The 27,995-nt window shown below is 49.7% G+C and overlaps 1 protein-coding gene across 6 annotated transcripts in view; it reads right to left on the bottom strand.

The window, feature by feature from the left end:
- Positions 1–27,995, bottom strand: part of BAZ2A (bromodomain adjacent to zinc finger domain 2A) — a 67,655-nt gene that overhangs the window by 17,327 nt on the left and 22,333 nt on the right. For all 6 annotated transcript variants that reach the window (XR_013223999.1, XR_013224000.1, XM_077297617.1 and 3 more), the window contains 10 exons: positions 26,152–26,196; positions 18,449–18,703; positions 17,347–17,601; positions 17,029–17,243; positions 16,819–16,893; positions 16,314–16,467; positions 15,975–16,037; positions 14,730–14,874; positions 4,561–5,063; positions 2,641–2,851 (listed from right to left, as the gene is read on the bottom strand). Coding sequence is in view for 4 of the 6 variants with exons in the window: in XM_077297617.1 (XP_077153732.1) it covers positions 2,641–2,851; positions 4,561–5,063; positions 14,730–14,874; positions 15,975–16,037; positions 16,314–16,467; positions 16,819–16,893; positions 17,029–17,243; positions 17,347–17,601; positions 18,449–18,703; positions 26,152–26,196 (1,921 nt within the window). In the remaining 2 variants the exon portion in view is untranslated. The remainder of the gene's footprint in view (positions 1–2,640; positions 2,852–4,560; positions 5,064–14,729; positions 14,875–15,974; positions 16,038–16,313; positions 16,468–16,818; positions 16,894–17,028; positions 17,244–17,346; positions 17,602–18,448; positions 18,704–26,151; positions 26,197–27,995) is intronic.

Raw genomic sequence — 27,995 nt, forward strand, 5'->3', positions numbered from 1 at the left:
CGCCGAACGCCTCAAAGGCTGATTTGGTTAAAGCCTCAATTTGCCTGTCTGTTATGTCCTTAAGAGACGCTGCATCTGGGATAGACAGAACTGTCTGCGAGGACAGACGAGAAACCGGCGGGTCTACTTTAGGGGAATCAGACCATTTGCTGACTAGCTCTGGATTAAAGGGGTACAAGATATCCAGACGCTTTCTTCCTGGAAAACGTTTTCCGGGCTGTTCCCAGTGTCTAGATGTAGTATTCTCAAACTCTTTGTAATTGGGAAAAACTCTAGAGGGCCGTTTCACCCGTTTGAATGAAACTGAGTCCTCCTGGGAGGTGGAATCCTCCTCCTTAAGTTCAGGGGGTTTGAATAATAGCCGAAATAAGGCTATCTACCATGTCCTGTGTGCCAGAGGTCTGATCTGTATCTGAATCAGACTCTGAGTGCGAAAGTACATCCGACCCGACGTCCGCCTCAGAGGAGGGGAAATGGGTGGAGAGGGGTATTCTAGATGGTGCTGTGGGTTCCGGAGAGCTGGATGAGGAGCTAGACAGAGTCCTCTTTCTGGATCCTTTCTCCAATCTGACCCTGTGCAGGTCGTGGTCAGGTGCGAGCGAATCGCTGTGGGAGGCGTTCGTGGCACTGGTGGCAGAAGATAGAAGCGGCAAGCATTCCAGGACCTGTACCAGGGACTGGGACACTTTTGTCAGGTCTGAGGCTGACAGACATAGCAACAGCCCACTCCGGGGGAGGAGGAGTGCACTCATCCCGAGCATTAGGAGCTTCCTGAGAGACAGACATGGTGGAAGGACTGCAGGACAGACAGAAAGGCGACGGATGGCCTGAAGCCCACTTTCTCTAACAGCGGGCACAAGCGTAATGGGTCACCGTGGGTTTGTAGCCGGAGGCCTGTGTGGGGTTGGGCATAGGTAGAGCCTGAATGAGGAACGCAGCAGGACGCTATAAAGGCGATACTGCTGAAGAGGGCTGTAGCAGAACGCTATGCAGGCGATACTGCTTAAGTGAGGACTGCAGCAGAACGCTAAGAAGGTGATGCTGCTGAAGGGAGTACAGCCGAGGAAGGAGGCAGGGAATGCCGAGCCTACCAGACATCCAGCGATTACAGAAGCAGGACAGGTACTGTGTCCCCCTCCGAATCCTGAAGACGCTGCAGGAGCCCGCCAAGATGGACGCAGTTCTCTCTGGCCATGCGACGCTGGAGCGAGCGGTGGGCGGGCAAAGCTGTGTTCGGGCGCGCAGAAGAGTGGGCGTACCCGGGAAAAAGAAACCGGCGTCCTGATAGGCAGACGCGCCTGAGGAGGCGTGTCGGAGTGGAGAGCCGAGGCAGTGCACAGCAGAGGGGGCGTGTCCGGTGCTGGAGAAAATGAAAGTGCAGCGCTGACAGGCCTAGACCAGCAAGGGGGGCGTGGCCTAACGAGGGAAGGAGAAAAGCTGCAATATGCCGGGAATAGCGCGATTAGACGGGAAATTTGAAAATCTAGAGAGCGGTGAGCGCTGTCATGGGGGGGAAGGGAGGGGGGGTGAAAAGGGGGGCTCCTGTCCCACTTGCTACCTTGCTTGAATCCGGCTCCTTGGTGTCTGAGGATCGCGTCAGAATCCCTCGGAGAAGAAGAGGGTCCTGGGAGTAAGATCCTCCTTCCGCACCATCTCCGGACGGTGCAGAAGACGCGTCAACCCCTTACGAGAAGGGGGGAGGTCACTATAGATGACCACCGTCTTCCTCTCAGCCCTCTCCGAGGAGAGGGGTGAGGAGGGGAAAAGGCGTGGACTGGCCACCAAGAAGTCACCCTGAAACACCCATAAGGGTGACAGGCGACGAAGTGCTGCCAGCAGGTCCGAGAAGGGGCAATGCGGGGAGTACCACACTGCTCTCTCGGTCGCTTAAATGTGGGAAAAACAGGGTGAGAAGCTGCACCCTGTTACCCAAAGAAGTGAATCTGAAAGAAAAAGGAAAATGATTAATAAAACACAAAAACCCTGTAAAAGAAAATAATGCAGATCTGGTGGTTAGCTCCAGGTCCGCCTCCTACAGACACTAAGCAAAAACTGAGTTGCATTGTGTCTAGCGGAGGGTGTATACTGCCGAGGAGGAGTTAACGTTTCCTTATTTGCATAGTGTCAGCCTCCTGGCGACAGCAGCATACACCCATGGATACCTGTGTCCCCCAATGAAGGGAGAAAGAAATAGCCAATTAATCAGGGGGCAGGTGTAAGATCCCCACCTCTCTCATATTGATGACCAATACCACATTCCTGGACGACCCCGGAAGGCTCAATGGGGAAAAACTTTCTTGTGTATTAGAGAATGGATTCTAAGCATCTACTAACCGAACCAGTCCTGCTTTATATAGAAGCAATCTTAGGTTACTTGAGGGCAAACAGTGGAAACACAAGTTTCTAGTTACCCATGGAGGTAATTTCCAAAGCAATGCAGCTCTCTAGGTGGGGCAGGAACACTTGAAATAAAACTTTACTTCCACCTTCAGTATGTTAGGTGCAACAAGTGGGCGAAATATGAACCAGTGACCACCTTCATGTCTGAACAGATCCAACACACTACTGCATAAGACACTGAGATTTTATTCCGCTAGCGCAGCACTGGCATTAGATGAAAGCTCCTACTCAGCGACTTACTTTCTGGTATGGGTCTTTCTATTAGTTGAGTGTAGTACTTCTGCTCTATCTGTGTTAGGAGTTTACTGGATGGTCGCCCTCTCCGTGTCTCCATTGCCGAGCTGTGTATGGCAGCATTGCTTACAGGCTTGTTACATACTTGGCACACCGTAGATACAGATGGCAGCTGAGAACCCGCAGACTGGTGACGTTTGTCTGCCAATTCACTGACCTGTGTAATGCAAGAAGTTGGTATCAAAATGTTCCAATGTCACAACAGCATCAATAAGAGACTTCCGAACAGGCTGCAGTAAGCACATGTACTCTGCTTTCTGACTAATGTATGACTGACTATGGATATTTAACTAGTTAATATGCAATAGGGCACGTGTGTCCTAAAAACATCAACACTGAAAAGTAACTGATGTATTTTTCGGGTAATAAGACGCACTTTTATTTCCCAGAAATTTGGGGGGAAAATAGGGGGGTGTCTTATAATCCAAATGTAGCTCACCGGCTGTGGTGGAGCGGGGTCCCAGAGTCGCTGCTGCAATAAGTTGGTGGTGGCAAGAGAGGGGAGCTGCATCGCCTCCAGTGGCCTTTTTCCCCCGAAGTCTACCACTACCATGGAAAGTGCAAGACTCCGCCGAACACCCCCTCCTACCAGCCTGGGGCCCGAAACATAGCCCCACTCCTGCATCTGTTAGCTTCCTGAAGCAGTGACCCTGCCCTACCACCCCTCAGGTAAGCTACAATAAGAAAGAACACTTATTAATGCATTATTTTTCCCATTTTCCTCCACAAAATTTGTGATGAGTCTTATAATGCGCAAAATACACTAATAAGTTCAGAATTTTAGCAATATACTTCATTACCTTACACGGTTTCAGTCGTTCCACACTAGCATGCTGCACTGCTGCTTCAATGCCCAGTTCATGCTGTTTTAGATGCTGCTTTCACCTGCTGCTCAGCCAGATCTGTACACTATATTCACACAATTTGTGCATGGGACTTTTCATCTCTCAGAAGGGGGACAGTGAGGAGCAGAGAGGCTAAGAGAGGGAAAGTCCACTCCAAAAAATTTAACACCCTCAAAAGGATTGTCCTGACTTAGCAAGTTATCCCCTATATGTAGGATTGACTCACAAGTGGGACTGTACTTGGCGATCTGCAGCAGTTCAGTTCAGGCAAAAAAATAAAGCGAAGGCATACATGTACGGCCATCACTCCATTCACAGACACTTTTAAGGATCAGCAAATTTTCACCTATCTTATCTATAGAAAATAATTTGCCAAGTTGGACAACTCTGACGTAATGATGAGCAGCTTCAGGTCCCAATATTGCTTTTTCTTGTCACAATGAAAGTAGTCTGGTCTTGTGGTGAAAGTTTGCAGTCACTATGAGCCTGCAGACTGCACACTATCAGAATACTCCGGTGTTTGATGCAGAGAGTGAGCAGTCATGTGACTGCAAGTATCCAATCTGCGAATGTCAGGTCACGTGCCGACTAGACATGCTCGGCTTCGATCAATAAAAGCCAACTGAGCGAGTCTGAGCACATCTAGTCAGAATGTGGCCAGCAGTATGCACACCACATACTCGCAGTCACATGCCCGCCTGATCTCGGTAGCTACACGGGAAAAGGCTGACAGTGTGCAGTGAGCAGACTAAGGATTCAGAAGTCTGCGGTCACACAGAGTGACAGCAGATAATCAACACGAAAAAGGGACAACCCTGTTAAGATCTCGGCTGAATGGCACTCGTATTTCCTCCCAAAAATAAATTGATACAATCTTAGTGGAAGCTTACGCCTGAGAAAGATAGTGCTCCCTCATCTTTACTTATGTTTGGCTGCATTGTAAAATATATTATGTACTTTTTGCATAAAAAAAAAAAAAAAGGGGCAACACTTAAATGATAATACCTGTATTGGCAATTACCTGTAATGGCTGTGTTTTTGCAGTGAGAGATGATGAAGAAATGAGGATCTTTGATTGTGAATTGGAGTTCGAGGAAATTTCAGTGTAAGAAGTCCTAAGGAGGGAGTTGAACAACCTGTTATCCTTCTCATCTGTGTCGGTAGCCCCTGGACAGGGCCCAATGTCATACGTAGATGTCCCCTCAGTGTGAGGAGGACTATTCTCAGGTGTTAATACAGCACTGTGCATGATAGATGTTTGACAATGTGTGAGCCACGACAGCATTGTTGTCTGGCTTATGCCCTGGTGGCTTTCATAAAGATGCGGATTTGGCTGCAAAAAGCCATTGAGTGGAGTCAGCTGAGATCCAGGACACTGACAGTATTTACAACGCAGGGACTTCCTCGGTCGTCCTCGTGAACGATTAAGTGAACAGTAATATGAGTCTTCTGTCCCTCCTTCCTCTTCATTCTTCAATCCGTAAGGATTCAGAAGAGGAGTTTGTGGAGCGTCTGAAGTGTTACCTACAAGAAAATAACGCAAAATCAGGAACTTGTGGCATTTTATATTACTGAATATCAACAATTTAATGTTTAAGCAATGCTACTAACAATATACCTGGACATACATCAGACACGTGGCCATGGATTAAAACAAGTTTCACTTAAAAAAGGAGATTTTTGTGTACTCACCGTAAAAAAATTTTCTCCGAGCCACTCATTGGGGGACACAGGACCATGGGTGTTATGCTGCTGCCACTAGGAGGACACTAAGTAGACAGAAAGATTAACTCCTCCTCTGCAGTATACACCCCTTCACTGGATACAATTTCAACCAGTTCGGTAGTAAAGCAGTAGGAGCATGAACAAAGACAAACTATGTCAAAACCCAGAAGTAACAACAAGCCAAAAAAACAGGCTAACAGGGTGGGTGCTGTGTCCCCCAATGAGTGGCTCGGAGAAAAAGATTTTACGGTGAGTACACAAAAATCTCCTTTTCTCCTACGCCTCATTGGGGGACACAGGACCATGGGACGTACAAAAGCAGTCCCTGGGTGGGGAGCAATATGCTAATACCCCATGTACCACTGGCTTACGGAACTGCTGCTTGCAGAATGTGCCTGCCAAGGGCGGCGTCTGCAGAAGAGATAGAATGAATGTGGTAATGCTTGGTAAAAGTGTGCAAACTGGACCACGTCGCAGCCTTGCAGACCTGCTGTTCTGACGCCTGGTGCCGAATGGCCCACGAGGCGCCCACCGACCGAGTAGAATGGGCCTTGATCCCAGCTGGGATAGGAACACCCTTGACACGATAGGATTCTTGAATGGCTGACCGAATCCATTTAGCCAGAGTGGCTTTTGAAGCGGGAGAACCCTTCCTGGGCCCCTCTGGAAGTACGAACAGGACGTCCGACGTGCGGAAGGGAGCCGTCCTCGAGACGTACCGACGAAGAGCCCTCACCACATCAAGAGTGTGTAGAGCCTTTTCGATGCGATGGACTGGTGCCGGGCAGAACGAAGGCAGAACAATCTCCTCATTGAGGTGGAAAGAAGAGACGACCTTGGGCAAAAAAGTGGGAGAGGTCCTCAATACCGCCTTGTCCGGATGAAAAATGAGAAAGGGAGGGCGGCAGGAGAGTGCAGCCAACTCCGAAACCCTTCTGATGGACGTAATGGCTACTAGGAAGACTACCTTCCAAGAAAGGAAGGTCAAGGAAACGTCCTGTAGCGGTTCGAAGGGAGTCTCCTGAAGAGCTCCGAGAACTAAATTAAGATCCCACGGATCCAAGGGCGATTTGTAGGGAGGCGCCACACGGGAAACTCCCTGGAAGAAAGTTTTCACCGGCAATCTATTGGCAATCTTCCGCTGGAAAAGGACTGACAATGCCGAAACCTGACCCTTTAGGGAGCTAAGGGCAAGTCCCGACTCTAGTCCAGACTGAAGAAACTCCAGTATGGAAGGGATAGAAAATACCAGAGGAGATCGTCCCTGTGCATCGCACCATGAGAAAAAAAATTCGCCAGGTACGGTGGTAACTGCGCATGGAAACAGGTTTCCTAGCTCTGATCATGGTGGAGGACACCTTGGGAGCGAAACCCGCTTGGCCTAGAATCCAGGACTCAACGGCCAAGCCGTCAAAGACAGGGCCCCTGAGATCTGGTGGTAAATCGGGCCCTGTGAAAGAAGATCCACGCGATCTGGAAGACGCCAGGGGACATCGGCTACCAGCTGAACCAGTTCGGCGTACCATGCCCGACGCGGCCAGTCTGGCGCGACGAGAATCACTGGTACCCCCTCTGCCCTGATCTTTTTGATGACCCTCGGTAGCAGGGGAAGAGGAGGAAAAATGTACGGGAGGCGGAATTGGCGCCAAGGCAAGACCAGGGCGTCTACTCCGAGGGCCCGTGGGTCGAGGGACCGAGCAAAGAACTGAGGAACCTTGTTGTTCATCCTGGAAGCCATGAGATCCACATCCGGGGTCCCCCAGCGATGGCAAATCTGCTGGAAGACCTCCGGGTGAAGGGACCACTCTCCGGAGGCGAGGCCCTGGCGACTGAGGAAGTCCGCCGCGCAATTCTCCACACCTGGAATGTGGATCGCCGAGATGGGCGAATGGTTTGACTCCGCCCAATGAAGGATGTGAGACACCTCGAGCATGGCCGTCCTGCTGCGGGTTCCGCTATGACGGTTGATGTATGCCACGGCCGTGGCGTTGTCGGACTGGATTCTGACTGGGTGACCTGCCAGAAGGCGGTGAAACTGGAACAATGCTAGCCTGATAGCTCGAATCTCGAGGATATTGATGGCAAGGCGAGACTCTTGAGTGGACCACCGCCCCTGGGCTGTGTGATGGTTGAAGACCGCTCCCCAGCCTATGAGACTGGCATCGGTGGTCACCACCAGCCACCGTACTGGGAGAAAGGACCTTCCCTGGGTTAGGGAGGACTTCAGCGTCCACCACCTGAGGGTCTTCCTGACCCGTGGGGACAGGATGAATCGGCGGTCGAGGGAGGACGGGTTGCCGCCCCAAGCCGACAGCAGCGCATGCTGCAGGGGACGGAGGTGAAACTGCGCAAATGGGACCGCTTCCATGGCAGCTACCATCTGCCCGAGAACTCGCATGCTGGCACGAATGGAGTGGGAGACTGGATGGGAAAGACTGAGCTCCCTGCTGCAGGGCCAAAGCCTTGTCTTGAGGGAGTATGACCAGACCGCGGGAAGTGTCCAGTATCATCCCCAGGAAAGAGATTTGTTGAGCCGGAATTGGAGAAGATTTTTCGAAGTTTATCTTCCATCCCAGGCGAGAAAGAGTATCCACCGTGAGAACGACGGACTCTTCGCACGCTGGGTAGGAAGGACCCATTATCAGTAGGTCGTCCAGGTACGGAATTACCACCACTCCCCTGGAATGAAGAATGGCCATGGCAGCCGCCATGACCTTCGTGAAGACTCTGGGAGCGGTGGCGAGACCGAAGGGCAAGGCCACAAATTGGAAGTGTTCCCCGCGAAAAGCGAAGCGGAGGAACTGCTGATGCGGAGGGAAGATTGGTATGTGCAGGTAGGCATCCTTGATGTCTATGGATGCCAGGAATTCTCCTTTTTCCATAGACGCGACCACAGAACGGAGGGATTCCATCCTGAAGTGTCGGATTTTTACGAATCTGTTTAGTAGCTTCAGGTCTAGGATCGGACGTAGTGATCCGTCCTTCTTTGGGACCACGAATAGATTCGAATAGAAACCCCTGAATCTTTGTTCTAGGGGGACCGGAATGATGACTCCGTCCCTTTGTAGTGCCCGTATTGCCTGGAGAAACGCTGTGGCCTTTGACCTTTGAGGGCAAGACTGGAAGAAGCGCGTAGGGGGGGGGAGGAAAATTCTATTTTGTATCCGGTGGACACCAGTTCTCTGACCCACTCGTCGGAAACGACTGAGAGCCAGGCTTGACGGAACAAGAGCAGGCGTCCGCCTACTTTGTTGGTGCAAGGAGTCATTGGGCGGAGGATCCATGGGATGTGGATCCCTTAGACCCGGGTGGTTTAGGCCTGGGTCTCCAGTTACGATTAGGTCTGTAAGAGACCTGGGTGCCTCGGCCACCGCGCGAACCTCATCCTGATGCGGGGGTAGAGGATGTAGAAGACCAGTTGGCATTGGGCCGAAAAGGCAGAAATGGAGGTTGCTGCTGGTACCGAAAGGGCCGGGTAGGTTTTTGCTGGGGGAGAAATTTACTTTTCCCTCTGGTAGCATCCGAGATCATTTGGTCCAATTTTTCTCCAAATAACCGACCAGCCTGGTAAGGCAGGGCTGTTAGAGAACGCTTGGAAGCCGAATCTGCTCCCCAATCCCTGAGCCACAGGGCTCTCCTGATGGAGATTGCATTGGCGGCTGCCTGTGCAGCGCAATTGGCTGCGTCCATAGAGGCGTTGACTATGAAGTCTCCGGCCTGCGCTATCTGGTTAACCAGGATGCTGGCTTCTGGAGGTAAGTCACTGGCTTGGATGGTAGAGGAAAGAGTCTCGGTCCAAGAGACCATAGCCTTAGCCACCCAAGAGGCGGCGAAGGATGGGAAGAGAGACGCTCCTGTGGCCTCGAAGGCGGAACGAGCCAGATAATCAATCTGGCGATCGGAGGGGTTCTTAACGGAGGAACCGTCCGAAAGAGACAGGATGGTCTTGGACGCGAGGTGTGACACAGCAGGGTCCACTGAGGGAGACTGCAGCCAGTCCTTGATTAATTCCCGAGAAAAAGGGTATTTGGCCTCGATGGACTTTTGTCCCATGAAACGTTTATCTGGGCGATCCCTATGTTTTTGTACAATCTCCTTGAAGTGAGGGTGAGTGACAAAAACCTTTGGAACACGTTTAGTCATTTTGAAAGACACCACGTGTTTGGGTTCCGATACGGAGTCCTCAGTCACCTTCAGGGTCTGGTTGACCGCCTCGATGAGAGAGTCGAGAGACTCTTGGGAGGAGGGGGAGTCCTGAACGTAGGAAATGTCGGACTCATATTCAGAGTTATCCGAGTTTGGGGAAGGGGACCGGGAAGCAGAGCTTGCAGGCACTGAAGGGCCCGCTAGCTCATGGTCAGGGGATGAAACGTGAACACGTTTTCTAGAGCCCCGGGTAGAAAGTGACCGGGTACGCCCCCTGCTGGTAGACGGATCCATACCGTCGTCTGAATCCTCCGCGGTCCGACCTGGAGAGGGGCCCCGGAGGGAGTCAATTGCCCTGGCTAGGGAAGCCACAGATCGTGACAGAGAGGCTGCCCACTCAGGGGGGCTAGGCTCTACAGGGTCGACGGCTGCGGCATCGGCGACAGTACTGGCGGCAGTACTGGCGGCGGCAAGAGGTGGCTGCACAGAGGGCGAGACACAATCTGCACACAAAGGAGTAGTGTGGGGTCGGGGCAGGGCCGCATTGCAAGTGGCACAAACAGTGAAAAACACTGTGTGCTTCTTGTTACCCTTTTTAGTCTCCTTGGATTGAGACATAGTGCCTTTGGAGACAGAGCGGGCAGTATACGCCAGGGAAGGGGTTAAGCTTTCTTGAAGCAGCTTACCCACGGTCCTGTCTGTGTCCCCAGGGAGAGATATGGCGGTTCTGGAGCGCTGTAGAAGCGTGGGCTCCGTGCAGAGAGTGTGGAAATATGGCCCCCGAGATTTGGAGGGCGCTTCTCGTCCCAGACGAGAAGCGCCGATGTAGGGGGCGGAGCTACGGCCGTGGGAGGGATTTTGCCCACTGCGGCCTACTCCGGCTGAAGAAGCCGGGGACTAAATTTTTGGGGCCTGCCTGCGATGTGCGGCCGCGACGGAGCGTTTCTGAACCTTCGCCAAGCACCGCCGACGGGGTCGGCGGCGTCTCTCTCCAGGGACCCGGACCGCATCGCTGCTGCACACAGGGGAGCAGGGGGGTCTGTACTTACAGCCGCAGTGCTCCCCGGTTCTCACATCTGCAGGGCGGTTCTGTGAGGGTGTGTACTCAATCCATGCACCCTGGATGGGGATGGAGAGGCCCCTGATGCATCCTCGTCTGATCGAAGGGGGTTTGTTGGTGCTGCGGCACATCTTCCCCTCCGGCTGCATTTTCTCCAGAGCACATTGCTCTATTGCAGGTGTGGGGGGGGGGTGTTTGAGAAATCGGGACCGTATAGGAACCGTTGCCCCGGCGCAAGCTTTTCGTGCGCCATACGTCGCAGGAGAGGGACGGGGAGGTATACTCGCCGTGCTCGCCTGTTGTTGGTTCGGGGGAGAGCAGACCCTATAAAAAAAGGACCCGTCGCCCCCTTCACTCCGTTAGATAAAAAATAAAAATTTACGTAAAATTAAAAATCAAAAATTAAAATAAAGTTGGGGTCTGAAAAAAAAAACAGACCCAAGTGCCTCCTACAGACACTAAGCAAGAACTGGTTGAAATTGTATCCAGTGAAGGGGTGTATACTGCAGAGGAGGAGTTAATCTTTCTGTCTACTTAGTGTCTAAGGGTACCGTCACACATTGAAATTTTCATCGCTGCGACGGCACGATCCGTGACGTCGCAGCGATCGTATGAATATCGCTCCAGCGTCGTAGACTGCGGTCACACGTTGCAATCACGGCGCTGGAGCGATGCCGAAGTCCCCGGGTAACCAGGGTAAACATCGGGTAACTAAGCGCAGGGCCGCGCTTAGTAACCCGATGTTTACCCTGGTTACCAGCGTAAACGTAAAAAAACAAACCGTACATACTCACCCGTCGGTGTCCTTCAGGTCCCTTGCCGTCTGCTTCCTGCTCTGAGTGCAGCCGTACAGTGAGAGCAGATCGCAGCACCGCTGTGATCTGCTCTCACTTTCCGGCCGGCACTAGTCAGAGCAGGAAGCAGACTGCAAGGGACCTGAAGGACACCGACGGGTGAGTATGTACGGTTTGTTTTTTTACGTTTACGCTTGTAACCAGGGTAAACATCGGGTTACTAAGCGCGGCCCTGCGCTTAGTTACCCGATGTTTACCCTGGTTACAAGCGAAGACATCGCTGGATCGCTGTCACACACAACGATCCAGCGATGTCAGCGGGTGATCAAGCGACGAAAGAAAGTTCCATACGATCTGCTACGACGTACGATTCTCAGCAGGATCCCTGATCGCTGCTGCGTGTCAGACACTGCGATATCGTAACGATATCGCTAGAACGTCACGAATCGTAACGTCGTAGCGATGGAAATTTCAATGTGTGACGGTACCCTTAAGGTACCGTCACATTAAGCGACGCTGCAGCGATAGCGACAGCGATGCCGATCGCTGCAGCGTCGCTGTTTGGTCGCTGGAGAGCTGTCACACAGACCGCTCTCCAGCGACCAACGATGCCGAGGTCCCCGGGTAACCAGGGTAAACATCGGGTTGCTAAGCGCAGGGCCGCGCTTAGTAACCCGATGTTTACCCTGGTTACCAGCGTAAAAGTTAAAAAAACAAACAGCACATACTCACCAGCGCGTCCCCCAGCCTCTGCTTCCTGACACTGACTGAGCTCCGGCCCTAACAGCACAGCGCTGTGCTTTCACTTTCAGTTTAGGGCCGGCGCTCAGTCAGTGTCAGGAAGCAGAGGCTGGGGGACGCGCTGGTGAGTATGTGCTGTTTGTTTTTTTAACTTTTACGCTGGTAACCAGGGTAAACATCGGGTTACTAAGCGCGGCCCTGCGCTTAGTAACCCGATGTTTACCCTGGTTACCAGTGTAAAATATCGCTGGTATCCTTGCTTTTGCTGTCAAACACGGCGATACACGGCGACCTAGCGACCAAATAAAGTGCAGACCTTCTAGCAGCGACCAGCAATTTCACAGCGGGATCCAGATCGCTGCTGCGTGTCAAATACAGCGATATCGCTATCCAGGTCGCTGCAACGTCACGGATCGCTGGCGATATCGCCTAGTGTGACGGTACCTTTAGTGTCCTCCTAGTGGCAGCAGCATAACACCCATGGTCCTGTGTCCCCCAATGAGGCGTAGGAGAAATTGTATGTCGGCGCAATCGTCCAGTACGGAGGTGTAATAATGGCAATCAACGTAAAAACCTTTCCTTTAACAAAACCTGGAAAAGAGGAGGGAATGCTATAAAATAACCATTACCTACCTGAAACTCCAGCGTCAGTAATGATTTCCATCACTCTAGGCATTCATGGTCTCGGTGGACATGTAACATACACGCACATGACGCTGCTGAAGCCAGTGATAGGCTGCAGCGGTCATAAGAAGTTGTACGACATAATGGCTGCAGGACCGGCAGAAGATTCAATGGGTAACTAATAATCAATTCTTTATTTTAAAACATTCCCTTCTCTTGTACAAGCTTTGTCAAATCTCAGAAAACCACTTTAACCCCTTAGTGATGACCAAAACGACTTAAAACTGACCCGAGATATAAGTAAATAGCGTCCCCCGATGGGTGACAACCCAGCAGCTGTCAGCAGTACACTATAGCTGACACCTTGATGCATCAGGCACGGTCACTGTTGGCAACGACCATGCCTGTTTAACCCCTTTAGATGCCACTGTCAATAGTGACTACAGCATTTGGATGGTTAACTGAGTGTGAGGAGATCCTATTTAACCTCATCGGCACTTTAAGATCATGACTGTGTGGTCCTGATGGTTGCCAAGGCAATCCAAGATCAAGTAACAGCCTTAGGGTCTGCCGGCTATAGTGACCTAATCAGAAGCTAGCGACATTTAGGAATGCAAAAATAACCATAGTCCGTTCCTGTCATAACACTGCACTAATTCCTAAAAAGCACCTGAAGGGTTAATAATCTACCTGGCAGCAGTTGTGAATATGTTGAGGGGCGCAGTTTTTAAAATGGTATCACTTTTGGGGGGTTTCCAATATATGGGACACCTAAAGACACTTCAAAACTGAATGCGGTAGGTCCCTAAAAGTGTAAATTTTGTAAATTTCCTTGAAAAATAAAAAATGACTGCTACACTTTTAAAGCTTCTAACATGTAAAACATTAAAAACATTTTACAGATGGCGCTGATGTAAAGCAGACATGGGATAAGTGGCATTTACCTTTTCGGACTATAAGACGCACCGGACCATAAGACGCACCCCAAATTTGGGGTGAAAATTGCAGAAAAAAAGATTTTTTTATAAGATGGGGGTCCGTCTTATTGTCCGAATTTACAGTATCTTACCTGAGGGCTGGCGGTGGCAGAGCAGGGTCGGTGGCATGGTGTCAGCAGAGGTGGGGTGATGCGGTACAGCGTGCACCTGAGCAGGGTCCCTTCCTGCATAGGTGGGCGACGCCACGGCCTGGTGTCCATGGGAGGGTTGCAGCAGTGGTTACCGGCAGAGGTGCGGGGATGAGGAGGCTCAGTGAGCGGTATGGCGTGAGCGGGGTCCCTTTCACCGGTGAGGTGATGCAGCAGCCCGGTAAGCAGCAGAGCCGGGTGAATCATGTTGTTTATCGGTGGTGGCAGCCATCTTCCTGAGGCCGCGAGTGCGCAGATGGAGTGCTCTGCTTCCCCGGGCTTCAGGAAAATGGCCACGGGAGGCCGCGCGTGCGCAGATGGAGATCGCGGAGGCCATTTTCCTGAAGCCAAGATCTAAATCTGCGAACTCGGCTTCAGGAAAATGGCCACCGCGATCTCCATCTGCGCACGCGCAGCCTCCCGCGGCCATTTTCCTGAAGCCCCGGGAAGCAGAGCACTCCATCTGCGCGCGCGGCCTCAGGATGATGGCCGCCACCACCGATAACAACATGATTCACCCGGCTCTGCATCCTCTCACCGGTGAAAGGGACCCCGCTGCTTACTGCGCCTCCTCGCCGCCGCCACCACACCACTGCGGGTAAGCCTGCATTACGACTATTAGACGCACCCCCTATTTTCCCCCCTTTTTTTTGGGGGGGGGGGGGGGGAGTGCGTCTTGTAGTCCGAAAAATACGGTATTTTGTGTGGTATGGTTATCTGGATTAAAGGGATAATCATAGATTGAAAGCTGCTGATTTTCAGTATTTTTTTGTCAAATGTCTGACATTTTTATCAATAAAACATATCAACCTAAATTTACCATTATCAGAAAATATACTGTGTCACGATAAAGGACACGTCAGATTGGATAACTTTGGTTTGGTCATTAATTATTGGTTAAGGCCCATTCAGACTTTCTCATTAAGGGTCATTGAAGGATAACATAAGGTTTAGTATTCTGTGTGTTTCCTCACCGCAGCCGTCCGTGGATCCCTCTACGAAGATGCCACCTATGTGTGGAAGCAGCCAGTAGAATCGGCGGTACCGGTCCTGTCCCAGAGACATACATCGCAGTCGCTGAGAACAGCTAATGATTTTCTTTCTCAGAAACATCTGACGCTGTAAACCAATATTACAAGAGACAATGAAAAACACAATTAAAAACATATAATATACATTTAACGCTGTTCCAACACATTTAGCAGCGAACTTTATTTTACCGGTTGGTGTGGTGACAGCAATACCAAAATACATTTCCCTCACCATACTCATATTCTGAGCCATACACGCATTTTATTTTGTTTGTCAAAGGCGCTTGAGAGGTATTTTTTTTGCAGGGCAAGCCATAGTTTTTAGAAGTATAAATACATTTTCGATCACTTTATATTCAGTATTTTTTGCCGTCAGTGTTGATTTTATTAGATCTGACTCTGGCAGGGCTTAATAGGAGTATTAAGAGGGCAGATCATTGGCCGCGGGCTGCCATAATAACCCACTAACATCCCAAATTGCAGATGGGCGGATAAAGTGACAGACAATGCCTTCCATCTGGTTAAAGGGAGTCTGTCAGTAGGATCAGCCCTCCTAAGCAGTCTACATGGGCATGCAAGTCATAGAAAGCTGAATAACATGATACCTTAATATCTGAGATCTGATATCTTATTCCAGAGAAAGCCATGTGTTTCTTGCAAATAGTGCAGTTAACGTGTTCGCACTCCCTATAGGTTTTTGATTATAACTATTGCAGTTACCAGCGGCGGCCAGAATCCAGGATGCTGCCAGAACACAGCAGCTCTGTGAAAACTTTAGTTGCTGTGGCCGAGTACTACAAATCCGCACCCTATTAATTAAAGTAAGAGTGGATCTGCAGTAGCCAGCCATGGCCACTATAGAAATGATGGCGCTGCTGTGTTCTGGCGGCATCTGAGAACTTGTGGCTGCCACCGATAACAGCGGATTGCCCTGGGTGCTGGCTGTCGCACCTCCACCGATCAGATATTGACGGCCTATTCTAGGGATAGGCCATCAATAAACAACTAGTGGCCGAGTCCTTTAACAGGAGGGCCACCCAGCGAACACTTCTCCGTGTGCCCAGAAATGAAGGACCCCAGGTAAGACCGCATGAATTTGGAGACTACACTACAATACATAAATTGCTGTTTTGGCTATTTGCCATGCAAGACTTCTATGTTTTCATTGACATTTTGAATAAAAGTTACCTTTGTGAGCTTTTCTATCTGTCTTTCTAGATCTAAAGTATTCACATTAGAGGAAACTTCTTCCTGCAATAAAAACATTTAAAAAAAACCACACCAATTATCACTGTACATGTGTTATATATTTATTCTTTCTACTCAATTTTATTATATTTAATTGCTTGTTAAAATATATCTTCCTCTCCAAAAGTTATTGTTAATCCATCATCCTACAAGAAAATCTTCCAATCTAACTAGGATCTGAAGATATGGGTATTCAATTGAGGTCTATTAGTCGTTCGGCAGGAGAAAGACAAAGCAGATTTCTCTTTTAGAGAATAATATTCAGTGTGTGTACATTACCTCCTCATCCTCAGCTGCTTTCAGTAAGGCTGATTCATCACCCATGGCGTCCTCGTTTTCCTCAATGCGCGTGCTGCGTCTGGTCCGACACTCCTCAGCACTGCTGACTTGAGGGTCCGGTCGTTCCACCTTCTTTCCTAATGCAAATTTCAACCTGTAGGATATTGTGATACAATGCCAGTTTGTACTATCATAAATGGTTTTCCTTATGTGTTTCGGTTGTACACAGTACTAAAAAGTAGGTGTTATTGTAGGGAAAAAAAATTCCAGCTAGAAACCCGCAGGCGTTGCGCTAAGGTTTTGTTGATAGCAAGAGTTAAAATGAAAACAAACATAATAAGGCATTTTTTTATGAAAATTTACACCCATGCCCAGGTTTTACAAGTCTCCAATACAAAGTAATAAACTAACAAACTTGAAAAGAGAATAAAATATCAGCAAAATATAGAAGAAAAATTACTAAAAAAGGAAAAATGGGGAGAAGACCTTTCAGCGTTGTTGTTACCTGCGAATTTTGCCCTCTATTATCCACTTGTTCTTTCTATAATTGGACATGTTCTCTAGAGTTTTATCAATTTCACTGAGGAAACAATGAAAATGTAATGTTAATGAGTTTATACGAACTAAACTTAACATCTAAAAGGCAGGTAAGAAGAAAAGCTTTATATTCTAGTGATAAGTTTTGAAAGTCTTGAAAAACGCAATAAAACCGTACCTGATGATCAGGGTACTGGCGTTGAGTTCGTTAATAAGAAAGGCAAGCACAGCAGCTTTGGAGTGGGGTGGATGTGCCTGAAATGGATGAGTGCGGAGGCTGTCACAGAGCTCAATGTCACCACTATATGCCTCCAGGAAGATACGGAGTATTTCAGACACGTTTTCCCTGGTTATAATGACTTCAGAAACTTTTTCTCCTAGGAGTTTCAAAGACTGCAGATAAAAAGATATAAACATCAAATCCAAGCGGTAGTTCTAGTGTAAATCATATAAAAAGCTTACAATGAAACAAACATTTCAAAAGCCATGTGGTTACCTGGAAGTATGATGGAAGCCCAGGGTCAAACAATGCAACCCTCAATAGTTTCACCAGCAAGTCTTGTACCTCTCCTAAACTGTCACCCACATTGAAAAGTCCTTCCTGCAGGGTGAAGAGGCTGGGCACATCCTTAGCATCATTTAATCCAAACACTTTTCCATAAGTCTGTAGGAATTCCACAGTCATTAAACAATGATGGAAGGCACTGACGGGCAACACTACTCCTGGAACAGGTGGAAAGTCGGGTAATGGCTGCAAAGAAATCAATGGACAATAATTGTGATGAAGATTCCTGAAATCCACCAACTTCTGTTGAGGAATGGTAAACTGCTTAATAAAGGGCCAGGCTGGGCGTGGGGGACTCAGTCGCTGGATCTGCGCCACTCCTTCACATTGAACGCTGCATCCCCCATCGATGTCCTGCCATCAACAACAGAGCTGACTATAGAGGAGCGGCGTCCATCCAAGAACTGAGTATCTCTTTTTTTCTCATCTCCATTGTCCCATGGGAGCCAGGACTACTGGACAAACCTTTTAAGTAACCAATCTCAAAAGCCTGAGTGCCGCATGTATTCAAGACACAATATGTGTTATGGCCGACGTATTAGCTTTACTAATCCGATTATTAGCAATGAATCCCTCTACAAAGTCTATGGGATTGATTCAAATTCCAATTCAGCACACAATCAAGGACAATACTTCTAGTAACCAGGACTGTGGAGTCGGTGTTCATTTTTGTGGAGCCGATATAACATGGACAGACTCCTATAATATATAATACACTGGGTTTAATAGTACAATGCAGGATGTGCTGTAAATGTTTTCATAATTTGGGAAGGTTATGAAACATCCTATAAAATGTCTGTTCTGTTCCTGATCCAAGCATCTGGGCTGCACTTTATGTACATGCTCAGTAGTGACTAGTGCTGGGGAGTCGGAGGTTTGGCTCACTGCCCCCACTGCCCTGCTAGTAACATCTATTTTTCTATACAGCAATACTGTAAAACATGAAGGTCTAATTAATAGTGCAAATGTGTGCAATGTTTGTTTTATTCTGGAACTAATAAATGAATTAAAAAAAAACATGAAGGTCTCGCACCTGATGATCAGGCAAACACATGTCTTCAGTCGGTTTCTTCAGCTCCTCCAACATAAACTGTTGGCGCTTGCGTTCTTCCAGGCGCCGCTGTTGTGCAAGCTGCTTCCTGTCTGGCTTTGGGACAGGGGGAATTACTACTTTGTCCTTCTCCCTCAGTTTTCTCTTTGCTTTCTCTTTCTTCTTTATTTCGAGCTGCTCTGCCTCCTTTAGCTTTCGCTCCTTTTCTTCTTTTTCCTTCTCTCTCTTTTCTCTTAGCTATCAGAAATGTGGCAAAAATGAGGGAAAAAAATCAAGTAAACAATAGTGGAACACATGAAATTATGTACCATGGTCACACCAGTATATGTACCACAAGCCAAAGAGGCTGTACAGTACAGACCAAAAGTTTGGACACACCTCATTTAAAGATTTTTCTGTATTTTCATGACTATGAAAATTGTACATTCACAATGAAGGCATCAAAACTATGAATTAACAAATCTGTAATTATATACTACCAAAAAGCGTGAAACAACTGAAATTATGTCTTATATTCTAGGTTCTTCAAAGTAGCCACCTTTTGCTTTGAGGACTGCTTTGCACACTCTTGGCATTCTCTTGATGAGCTTCAAGAGGTAGTCACCGGGAATGGTTTTCACTTCACATGTGTACCCTGTCAGGTTTAATAAGTGGGATTTCTTGCCTTATAAATGGGGTTGTGACCATCACTTGTGTTGAGCAGAAGTCTGGTGGATACACAGCTGGTAGTCCTACTGAATAGACTGTTAGAATTTGTATTATAGCAAGAATAAAGCAGCTAAGTAAAAAAAAACGAGTGGCCATCATTACTTAAGAAATGAAGGTCAGTCAGTCCAAAAAATTGGGAAAACTTTGAAAGTGTCCCCAAGTGCACTGGCAAAAACTATCAAGCGCTACAAAGAAACTGGCTCACATGAGGACCGCCCCAGGAAAGGAAGACCAAGAGTCACCTCTGCTTCCGAGAATAAGTTTATCCGAGTCACCAGCCTCAGAAATCGCAGGTTAACAGCAGCTCAGATTAGACACCAGGTGAATGCCACACAGAGTTCTAGCAGCAGACATCTCTACAACAACTGTTAAGAGGAGACTTTGTGCAGCAGGCCTTCATGGTAAAATAGCTGCTAGGAAACCACTGCTAAGGACAGGCAACAAGCAGAAGAGACTTGTTTGGGCTAAAGAACCCAAGGAATGATTAGACCAGTGGAAATCTGTGCTTTGGTCTGATGAGTCCAAATTTGAGTCCGTGTCTTTGTGCGACGCAGAAAGAGGGATTTTTGTGTACTCACCGTAAAATCCTTTTCTCCGAGCCAATCATTGGGGGACACAGACCGTGGGTGTTATGCTGCTTGCCACTAGGAGGACACTAAGTGATACAAAGAAAGTTAGCTCCTCCCCTGCAGTATACACCCTCCTGCTGGCCCTCAGCTAACCAGTTCGGTGCAAAAAGCAGTAGGAGATCAGTAACAACATATTAGCTTACAGCATGTCATATTATATATGAGAGTATAGCATATTGGATTATAAAAACAAGCATAAGCCAATACCAGGGTGGGAGCTGTGTCCCCCAATGATTGGCTCGGAGAAAAGGATTTTACGGTGAGTACACAAAAATCCCTCTTTCTCCTTCGCCTCATTGGGGGACACAGACCGTGGGACGTACCAAAGCAGTCCCTGGGTGGGGACAACGTCAGATCAGGCCCTGTGTAACTGCTACTTACAAGTGCGCTACCGCGGCCTGCAGAGTCCGCCTGCCCAGAGTCACATCTGTGGAAGTCTGGGAATTATAATGCTTCAAGAATGCATGCGGACTGGACGAATCCGCAAGCTTGCAGGCGTGTCTTGTCGACGCCTGGTGCCTAGAACCCACGATAGACAGGGAGATAGGCTGTCATCTAACACGGAAGGACTCCTGGATGGTGAAAGGAATACACCAGGCTAAATGGCCGATGAAGACGGCCAAACCCTTCCTGTAAATGTCAGGAAGCCTTCCTCTTGCCGTTAGGAAACCCAAGATACAGTGTCCAACCTTCGGAAGGACGCCGTCCTCAAGACGTACCTACTCAAAGCACTCGCTTCGTTCGGAATATGGGGAACTCATTCCATTTTGTGGACTGGTGCCAAAAGAGATGAGGGAAGAACTATGCCCTCATGACAGTAGTAATACAATACCACCTTGGTAACTAGGGACGGGGAAGGCCTGAGGACAACCTTGCCTTGAAGGAAATAAGGGAAAAAAGTCTGAAAAAGACCCGTTAGCACCAAAGACTCGTCAGGATGAGGATATCGCCGAGAAAAAAGGGGGCGACCTTCCCTAATAGAATAGATCCCAATGATCTAACGGTATGCAATAGGGAAAAACTACATGTGAAAACATCCTGCGAGGTGGTCCCTACTTGCAGTTTTGTTGCAGAAAGACAGAAAGCTATCAGCTCCGCAAGCGAACTGACGTGGTCAGTGTGGATTTCCGAGGATCACTGGGGCCCTTTCTGCTTCTGAAAAGCTTTCGGATCGGAAGTGGAAACTGGTACCACGGAATAACCAGAGCATGCAGTGCGATGGCTCTTGGATCTCGAGGCCGAACAACAAACTCGAGTACACAGGCGATCAGTCAGGACGCCATCCGAACTACAACTGTAGAGCTCCAGTGAAGGCGGGTCTGATGGAAGACTTCCGGGTGAAGTTCCCACTCACTTGAGGTGAAACCCTGACGGCTAAATATGTTCGCAGCCCAGAATTCTACTCCTGGGATATGTACTGCCAAGATCACCGAGTGATAGATCTCGGCCCATGTGAGGTACCTTGGCCATGGTGCTTGAACGTGGGTACTCGCTAGATGATTGACGTATGATACAGCCGTGGCGTTGTCCAATTGAAATCGGATGGGTTGACCCGCCATAAGGTAGTGGACCTACTATAGGACTACCTTTGAGATCTCCAGAGCAATGATCGGGAGAAGAGGACTGGCATTGGAAGTTACTAGTAACCATGGAACCGGGAGAAAAAACCCTGGATGAAGAAGGAGCTCAGAGACTAGAAAGGCTGCTTGACTTGCTGAAAACTAACGGAGCGAAGGAAACTGCTTCCATTGTTGTCTCCGTTTTTTTTTTTTTTTTTTGGAACCCTCCCAGCAAATCGAATGAAATGAGGGGATGAGTGAGCAAGAGCGCGAGCTCCCTGTTGAAAAACCATGACCTTGTCTGGAGGGAAATTTACCATCCTTCTGGAAGAGTACCGGATCATCCTCAAAAAGGATATCTGCTGGGCTGGAAATGAGAAGTTGTCTAAGTCTAGCCACCAGCCCAGGTGAGAGGGTATCACAAGTGATATAGACGACTTAGCGTAGTCCTGCAAGGGTGGGTAAACAGTCGGCCAAACAGGGCAGGACGGCCACGCCTCTAGGTGCAAGATGACAGCCGCCATGACCCTTGCGAACACTCTGGGTGCGGTAGCAAGGCCGAAGGACAAGGTCGTGACTTAAATGCTGTTCACGAATGGAAAAGCAAAGGAATTTTTGAAGAGGTTAGGCATACCGAATGTCGATGGATGCCAGAAACTGCACCTTTTTTGTTGAAGTAATGGCTGAGCGGAGGAACTCCATTCGAAGAAGAAGAACCTTGTGAAAAAATAGTTAGAAGTTTGAGGTCCGGGATCGGTCCTACTTCTCGTTCCCCTTTTAGGAACCAAGATCCCTTAGATCTAGACTGTCCTGGACAATCCTTTCACTGTTGGTCGGGGCTGTAGGAATGTACGATCCTTCGTTAGTCTCCCGCTCAAAAATTTGATTGACCAGCTGAACTCTCTTCAGGAAAGGGGTACTGGTGTGAATCAAAGTAGTTAAGGTCTCCAGGCAGGAGACCGTTGCTCTAGCAATCCATGCGGCGGCTAGGGAGGGTAGAGGGCTGGACCCGTAGCCGCAAAACGGAACAAACCAGATTTGCTATTTGACAGATCGTGGCATTTTTAATTGAGGACATATCGGGATGGCAAAAGCTCTACGAGGGAGTTTAGACTGAGGGAACTAGTTACACTGGGATAAACTTCAGCGGAAGAGGGCTCCTCATTTATGACCAGTTTCGGATTGGTCATGTGCCTTTAAGACCAGGGAATACTGGTCCCGTGCCTTTAAGACCAGGAAATACTGGTCCCGTGCCTTTAAGACCCGGGAATTCTGGTCACGCGCCTTTAAGACCAGGGAATTCTGGTCACGCTCCTTTAAGACCAGGGAATACTGGTCACGCGCCTTTAAGACCAGGGAATACTGGTCACGTGCCTTTAAGACCAGGGAATACTGGTCACGTGCCTTTAAGACCAGGGAATACTGGTCACGTGCCCTTAAGACCAGGGAATACTGGTCACGTGCCCTTAAGACCAGGGAATACTGGTCACGTACCCTTAAGACCAGGGAATACTGGTCACGTGCCCTTAAGACCAGGGAATACTGGTCACGTGCCTTTAAGACCAGAGAATACTGGTCACGTGCCTTTAAGACCAGAGAATACTGGTCACGTGCCTTTAAGACCAGGAATACTGGTCATGCGGGTGTAGGTAAAATCTCGCAGCGAGTGAGAAGCGAAAATTCAGGGGGCGGAGCCACAGGCACGACGTGGGCGGAGCCTCGAGACTTCCATGAATAGGCCCAAGCCGGGGCGTAAATTTCTGCAGCCGGCGCCAGCGTAGAAGTGAGGGGTGGTCACGCCCGTTGATCGAGAAAATTGAGAGCTTTCGCGCCAGGCGAAAAACACCAGGAAAAAAGGCAGAGCCGCCTTATGGCGCCACAGTGCGCTTCTGGGGTGCGGCCTACACATCGGCCGAAGCCGGGAGCTAAATTTTTTAGCCGGCTGGAGCGTTACCTCAAGGAGGTGGGCCACAGGGAAGCCTGAGACTGCCTGTGAATATCCCGCTGCAGAAGCCCATCGCTGCCAGGATCTACTCACCAACGGTGCGCGTCCCGGCATGGAGCCGCCGCGGATGTCCGGTATTGCAGCGTGGATGGGCGTTACCTCAGGTGCAGAGATAGAGGGATAAACCTCAATCCATCATCCCTTTTGTTAGGGAGGTGGAGAGGAACCGTCAGCCTCCTTGTGCCATCCGGAGAGGGGCTTCTGTACATCCACGAAGTTCAGCCCATCGGGACCGTGAAGGCACCTTCGCCCCTGAAGGGGATTTCAACTGCGGCCTAGTCCGGCTGAAAAAGCCGGGGACTAAATTTATGGAGTCTGCCGGTGGAGCGCGTCGGCGGCCGCGCGCCGAATGATTGCCGCTGGTGTACCGGCCAGTGGCACCCCCAGGACCGCATCTTCCACGCAGGCAGCGTGAGGAAGAATGGCCCCTGAGAACTGCAGGGTGCCTCTCGTCCCAGACGAGAAGCGCCGATATAGGGGGCGGGGTTACGGCCGTGGGAGGGATCTGCCCACTGCGGCCTACTCCAGATGAAAAAGCCGGTGACTAAATTTCCGGCCTGCCTGACGATGCGCGGCGGCCGCAACGGAGTGACGCTAACCGCCGCAGTTCCCCGACCGCCGGCGCCTCTCCCCAGGGACTCTGCCGCAAGTACCGCCGGCGCCTGCCCCATAGAGGCCACTGCGGCCTACTCCGGCTGAAAAGCCGGGGACTAAATTTTTGGCCTGCCCGGCGGTGTGCGGCGGCGCGGCCGCAAAGCAATCCGGAGCGCAGTAGGGGAACTCCTGATGTACTCACAGTCCGGTAATGCAGGTCCCCCTGTCCCTGCGCGCTCCATCCATCCTGTCATCCTCTTCTGTAATCCCTTTTGTGCAACGCCATGTGATGTGGGCCTTGTATGTGGGGCCCCCGGAGAGGAACATTAGAGCAGGCTCCAAGTACTCGCCGTCTTGCAGGGGGAAGGGAGATCGGGACCAAAGATGGAAACCCGTCGCCCCAGTAAAAATTGGCGTGCTCCAGCGTCGCAGGAGAGGGACGGGGAGGTATACTCGCCGTGCTCGCCTGTTGCTGGTTCGGGGGAGAGCGGGCCCTATAAAAGGGATCCGTCGCCCCCTTCACTCCGTTGAATAAAAAATAAAAATTTACAGAAAAATAAAAATTAAAATTAAAATAAGAAAGTTGGGGTCTGAAAACAGACCCAAGTGCCTCCTACAGACACTAAGCAAGAACTGGTTAGCTGAGGGCCAGCAGGAGGGTGTATACTGCAGGGTAGGAGCTAACTTTCTTTGTATCACTTAGTGTCCTCCTAGTGGCAAGCAGCATAACACCCACGGTCTGTGTCCCCCAATGAGGCGAAGGAGAAAAGGTGAACGGATGGACTATACATGCCTGGTTCCCACCGTGAAGCATGGAGGAGGAGGTGTGATGGTGCTTTGCTGGTGACACTGTTGGGGATTTATTCAAAATTGAAGGCATACTGAACCAGCGTGGCTACCACAGCATCTTGCAGTGGCATGCTATTTCATCCGGTTAGCGTTTAGTTGGACCATCATTTATTTTTCAACAGGACAATAACCCCAAACACAACTCCAGGCTGTGTAAGGGCTATTTGACCAAGAAGGAGAGTGATGGGGTGCTACACCAGATGACCTGGCCTCCACAGTCACCAGACCTGAACCCAATCGAGATGGTTTGGGGTGAGTTGGACCGCAGAGTGAAGGCAAAAGGGCCAACAAGTGCTAAGCATCTCTGGGAACTCCATCAAGATTGTTGGAAGACCATTCCCGGTGACTACCTCTTGAAGCTCATCAAGAGAATGCCAAGAGTGCCCAAAGCAGTCATAAAAGCAAAAGGTGGCTACTTTGAAGAATCTAGAATATAAAGGTACCGTCACACTAAGCGACGCTGCAGCGATAGCGACAGCAATGCCGATCGCTGCAGCGTCGCTGTGTGGTCGCTGGAGAGCTGTCACACAGACCGCTCTCCAGCGACGCCGAGGTCCCCGGGTAACCATGGTAAACATCGGGTTGCTAAGCGCAGGGCCGCGCTTAGTAACCCGATGTTTACCCTGGTTACCAGCGTAAAAGTTAAAAAAACAAACAGTACATGCTCACCTGCGCGTCCCCCAGCCTCTGCATCCTGACGCTGACTGAGCTCCGGCCCTAACAGCAGAGCGGTGACGTCACCGCTGTTGCTTTCACTTTCAGTTTAGGGCCGGCGCTTTAGTGTCAGGAAGCAGAGGCTGGGGGACGCGCAGGTGAGTATGTACTGTTTGTTTTTTTAACTTTTACGCTGGTAACCAGGGTAAACATCGGGTTACTAAGCGCGGCCCTGCGCTTAGTAACCCGATGTTTACCCTGGTTACCAGTGTAAAATATCGCTGGTATCGTCGCTTTTGCTGTCAAACACGGCGATACACGGCGACCTAGCGACCAAATAATGTGCAGACCTTCTAGCAGCGACCAGCAATTTCACAGCGGGATCCAGATCGCTGCTGCGTGTCAAATACAGCGATATCGCCATCCAGGTCGCTGCAACGTCACGGATTGCTGGCGATATCGCCTAGTGTGACGGTACCTTAAGACATAATTTTAGTTGTTTCACACTTTTTTGTTAAGTATATAATTCCACATGTGTTAATTCATAGTTTTGATGCCTTCAGAGTGAATGTGCAATTTTCATAGTCTTGAAAATACACAAAAATCTTTACATGAGAAGGGGTGTCCAAACTTTTGGTCCGTGCTGTATAATTTATTAGTGAAAGGGACTGACTGATAGATACTTACTTTTAGTTTCTTTGCTGCCTCTTCTTTAGCTTCTTGACTTCTGGCCTTAAAAATAAAGTACAAAAATTATATATATATATATACACACACACAATAAATAGGGATTTTTGTGTACTCACCGTAAAATCCTTTTCTCCGAGCCACTCATTGGGGGACACAGGACCATGGGTGTTATGCTGCTGTCACTAGGGGGCTGACACTAAGTTGAGACAAAAAAGGTTAGCTCCTCCCCTGCAGTATACACCCTCATGCTGGCTTCCAGAGACCCAGTTCAGTGCAAAAGCAGTAGGAGATTAATATCAATATAATACATAACAGAGTATAACATGTCAGAAAAAGAACCAAAAAAGGTAACGAGCCGTAAGGCTAACAGAGTGGGTGCTGTGTCCCCCAATGAGTGGCTCGGAGAAAAGGATTTTACGGTGAGTACACAAAAATCCCTATTTCTCCTTTGCCACATTGGGGGACACAGGACCATGGGACGTCCCAAAGCAGTCCCTGGGTGGGGAACAATACAACCAAATAACTCTGTGTACCATCTGACTTATAAATGCACAACGGCCGCCTGCAGAATACGTCTGCCAAGGGCCGCATTCGCGGAAGAATGAGTGTGGACGTTGTAGTGCTTTGTGAAAGTATGCAGGCTAGACCATGTTGCGGCCTTGCAAACCTGCTCCGCCAACGCCTGGTGCCGAATGGCCCAGGAAGCACCAACTGACCGAGTAGAGTGAGCTCTAACCCCCGCCGGGATGGGCCTGCCCCTGACCCGATAAGCTTCTTGGATAGCCGATCGGATCCATCTGGCTATCGTAGCCTTAGACGCGGCTGAACCCTTCCTGTGACCCTCATGGAGGGTAAAGAGGGAATCCGATTGACGGAAAGAGGCAGTCCTAGAGACGTACCTCCTGAGAGCCCGTACCACGTCCAAGTGTGAAGGGCCATTTCGACCCTATGTTTTGGCTGTGGACAAAAGGAGGGAAGAATAATATCTTCATTGAGGTGAAAAGATGACACCACCTTAGGGAGAAAAGCGGGAGATGGGCGTAAGACTACTTTGTCCTGGTGGAAGGAAAGGAAGGGCGCCCGGCAGGAAAGTGCGGCCAACTCCGAGACGCGCCTGATAGACGTTATCGCCACAAGGAAGGCCACCTTCCAAGAGAGAATAGATAGTGGGACGTCTTGCAGAGGTTCAAACGGAGGTTCCTGAAGGACGCTCAGGACCAAGTTGAGATCCCAGGTCTCTAGTGGCATTCTGTAGGGGGGAACCACGTGGGAGACCCCTTGAATGAAGGTCCTGACTTGCGAGCTAGTAGCAATCTTACGCTGGAACAACACCGACAGCGCTGAAATCTGGCCCTTGAGGGAACTGAGGGCCAGGCCGGAATCCAAGCCGGACTGGAGAAATTCCAGAATGAAGGGAATGGAGAAAACGAGAGGGGGACGACCGCGGAGTCTGCACAAAGTGAAGAAGGCTTTCCAGGTGCGGTGGTAGATGCGGAAGACGTCTTGCGAGCTCTGATCATGGTGGAAATGACCTGCTGGGAGAAACCTGCTTGAGTTAGGATCCAGGTTTCAACAGCCACGCCGTTAAACGTAGGGCCCCTGAGCTCTGATGGTACATCGGTCCTTGGCGCAGTAGATCTGGGCGGTCTGGCAGGGAACGTCGGATACGAGATGCACTAGTTCCGCATACCATGCGCGACGCGGCCAATCCGGGGCAATAAGGATCACCGGAATCCCCTCTATCTTGATTTTTTGGATCACCTTCGGTAACAGAGGAAGTGGAGGGAACACGTACGGGAATCGGAACCGGTGCCATGGGAATATCAGAGCATCCACCCCAA

Source organism: Ranitomeya variabilis, chromosome 3 (assembly GCF_051348905.1).
Source record: "Ranitomeya variabilis isolate aRanVar5 chromosome 3, aRanVar5.hap1, whole genome shotgun sequence".
NCBI lineage: Eukaryota > Metazoa > Chordata > Amphibia > Anura > Dendrobatidae > Ranitomeya > Ranitomeya variabilis.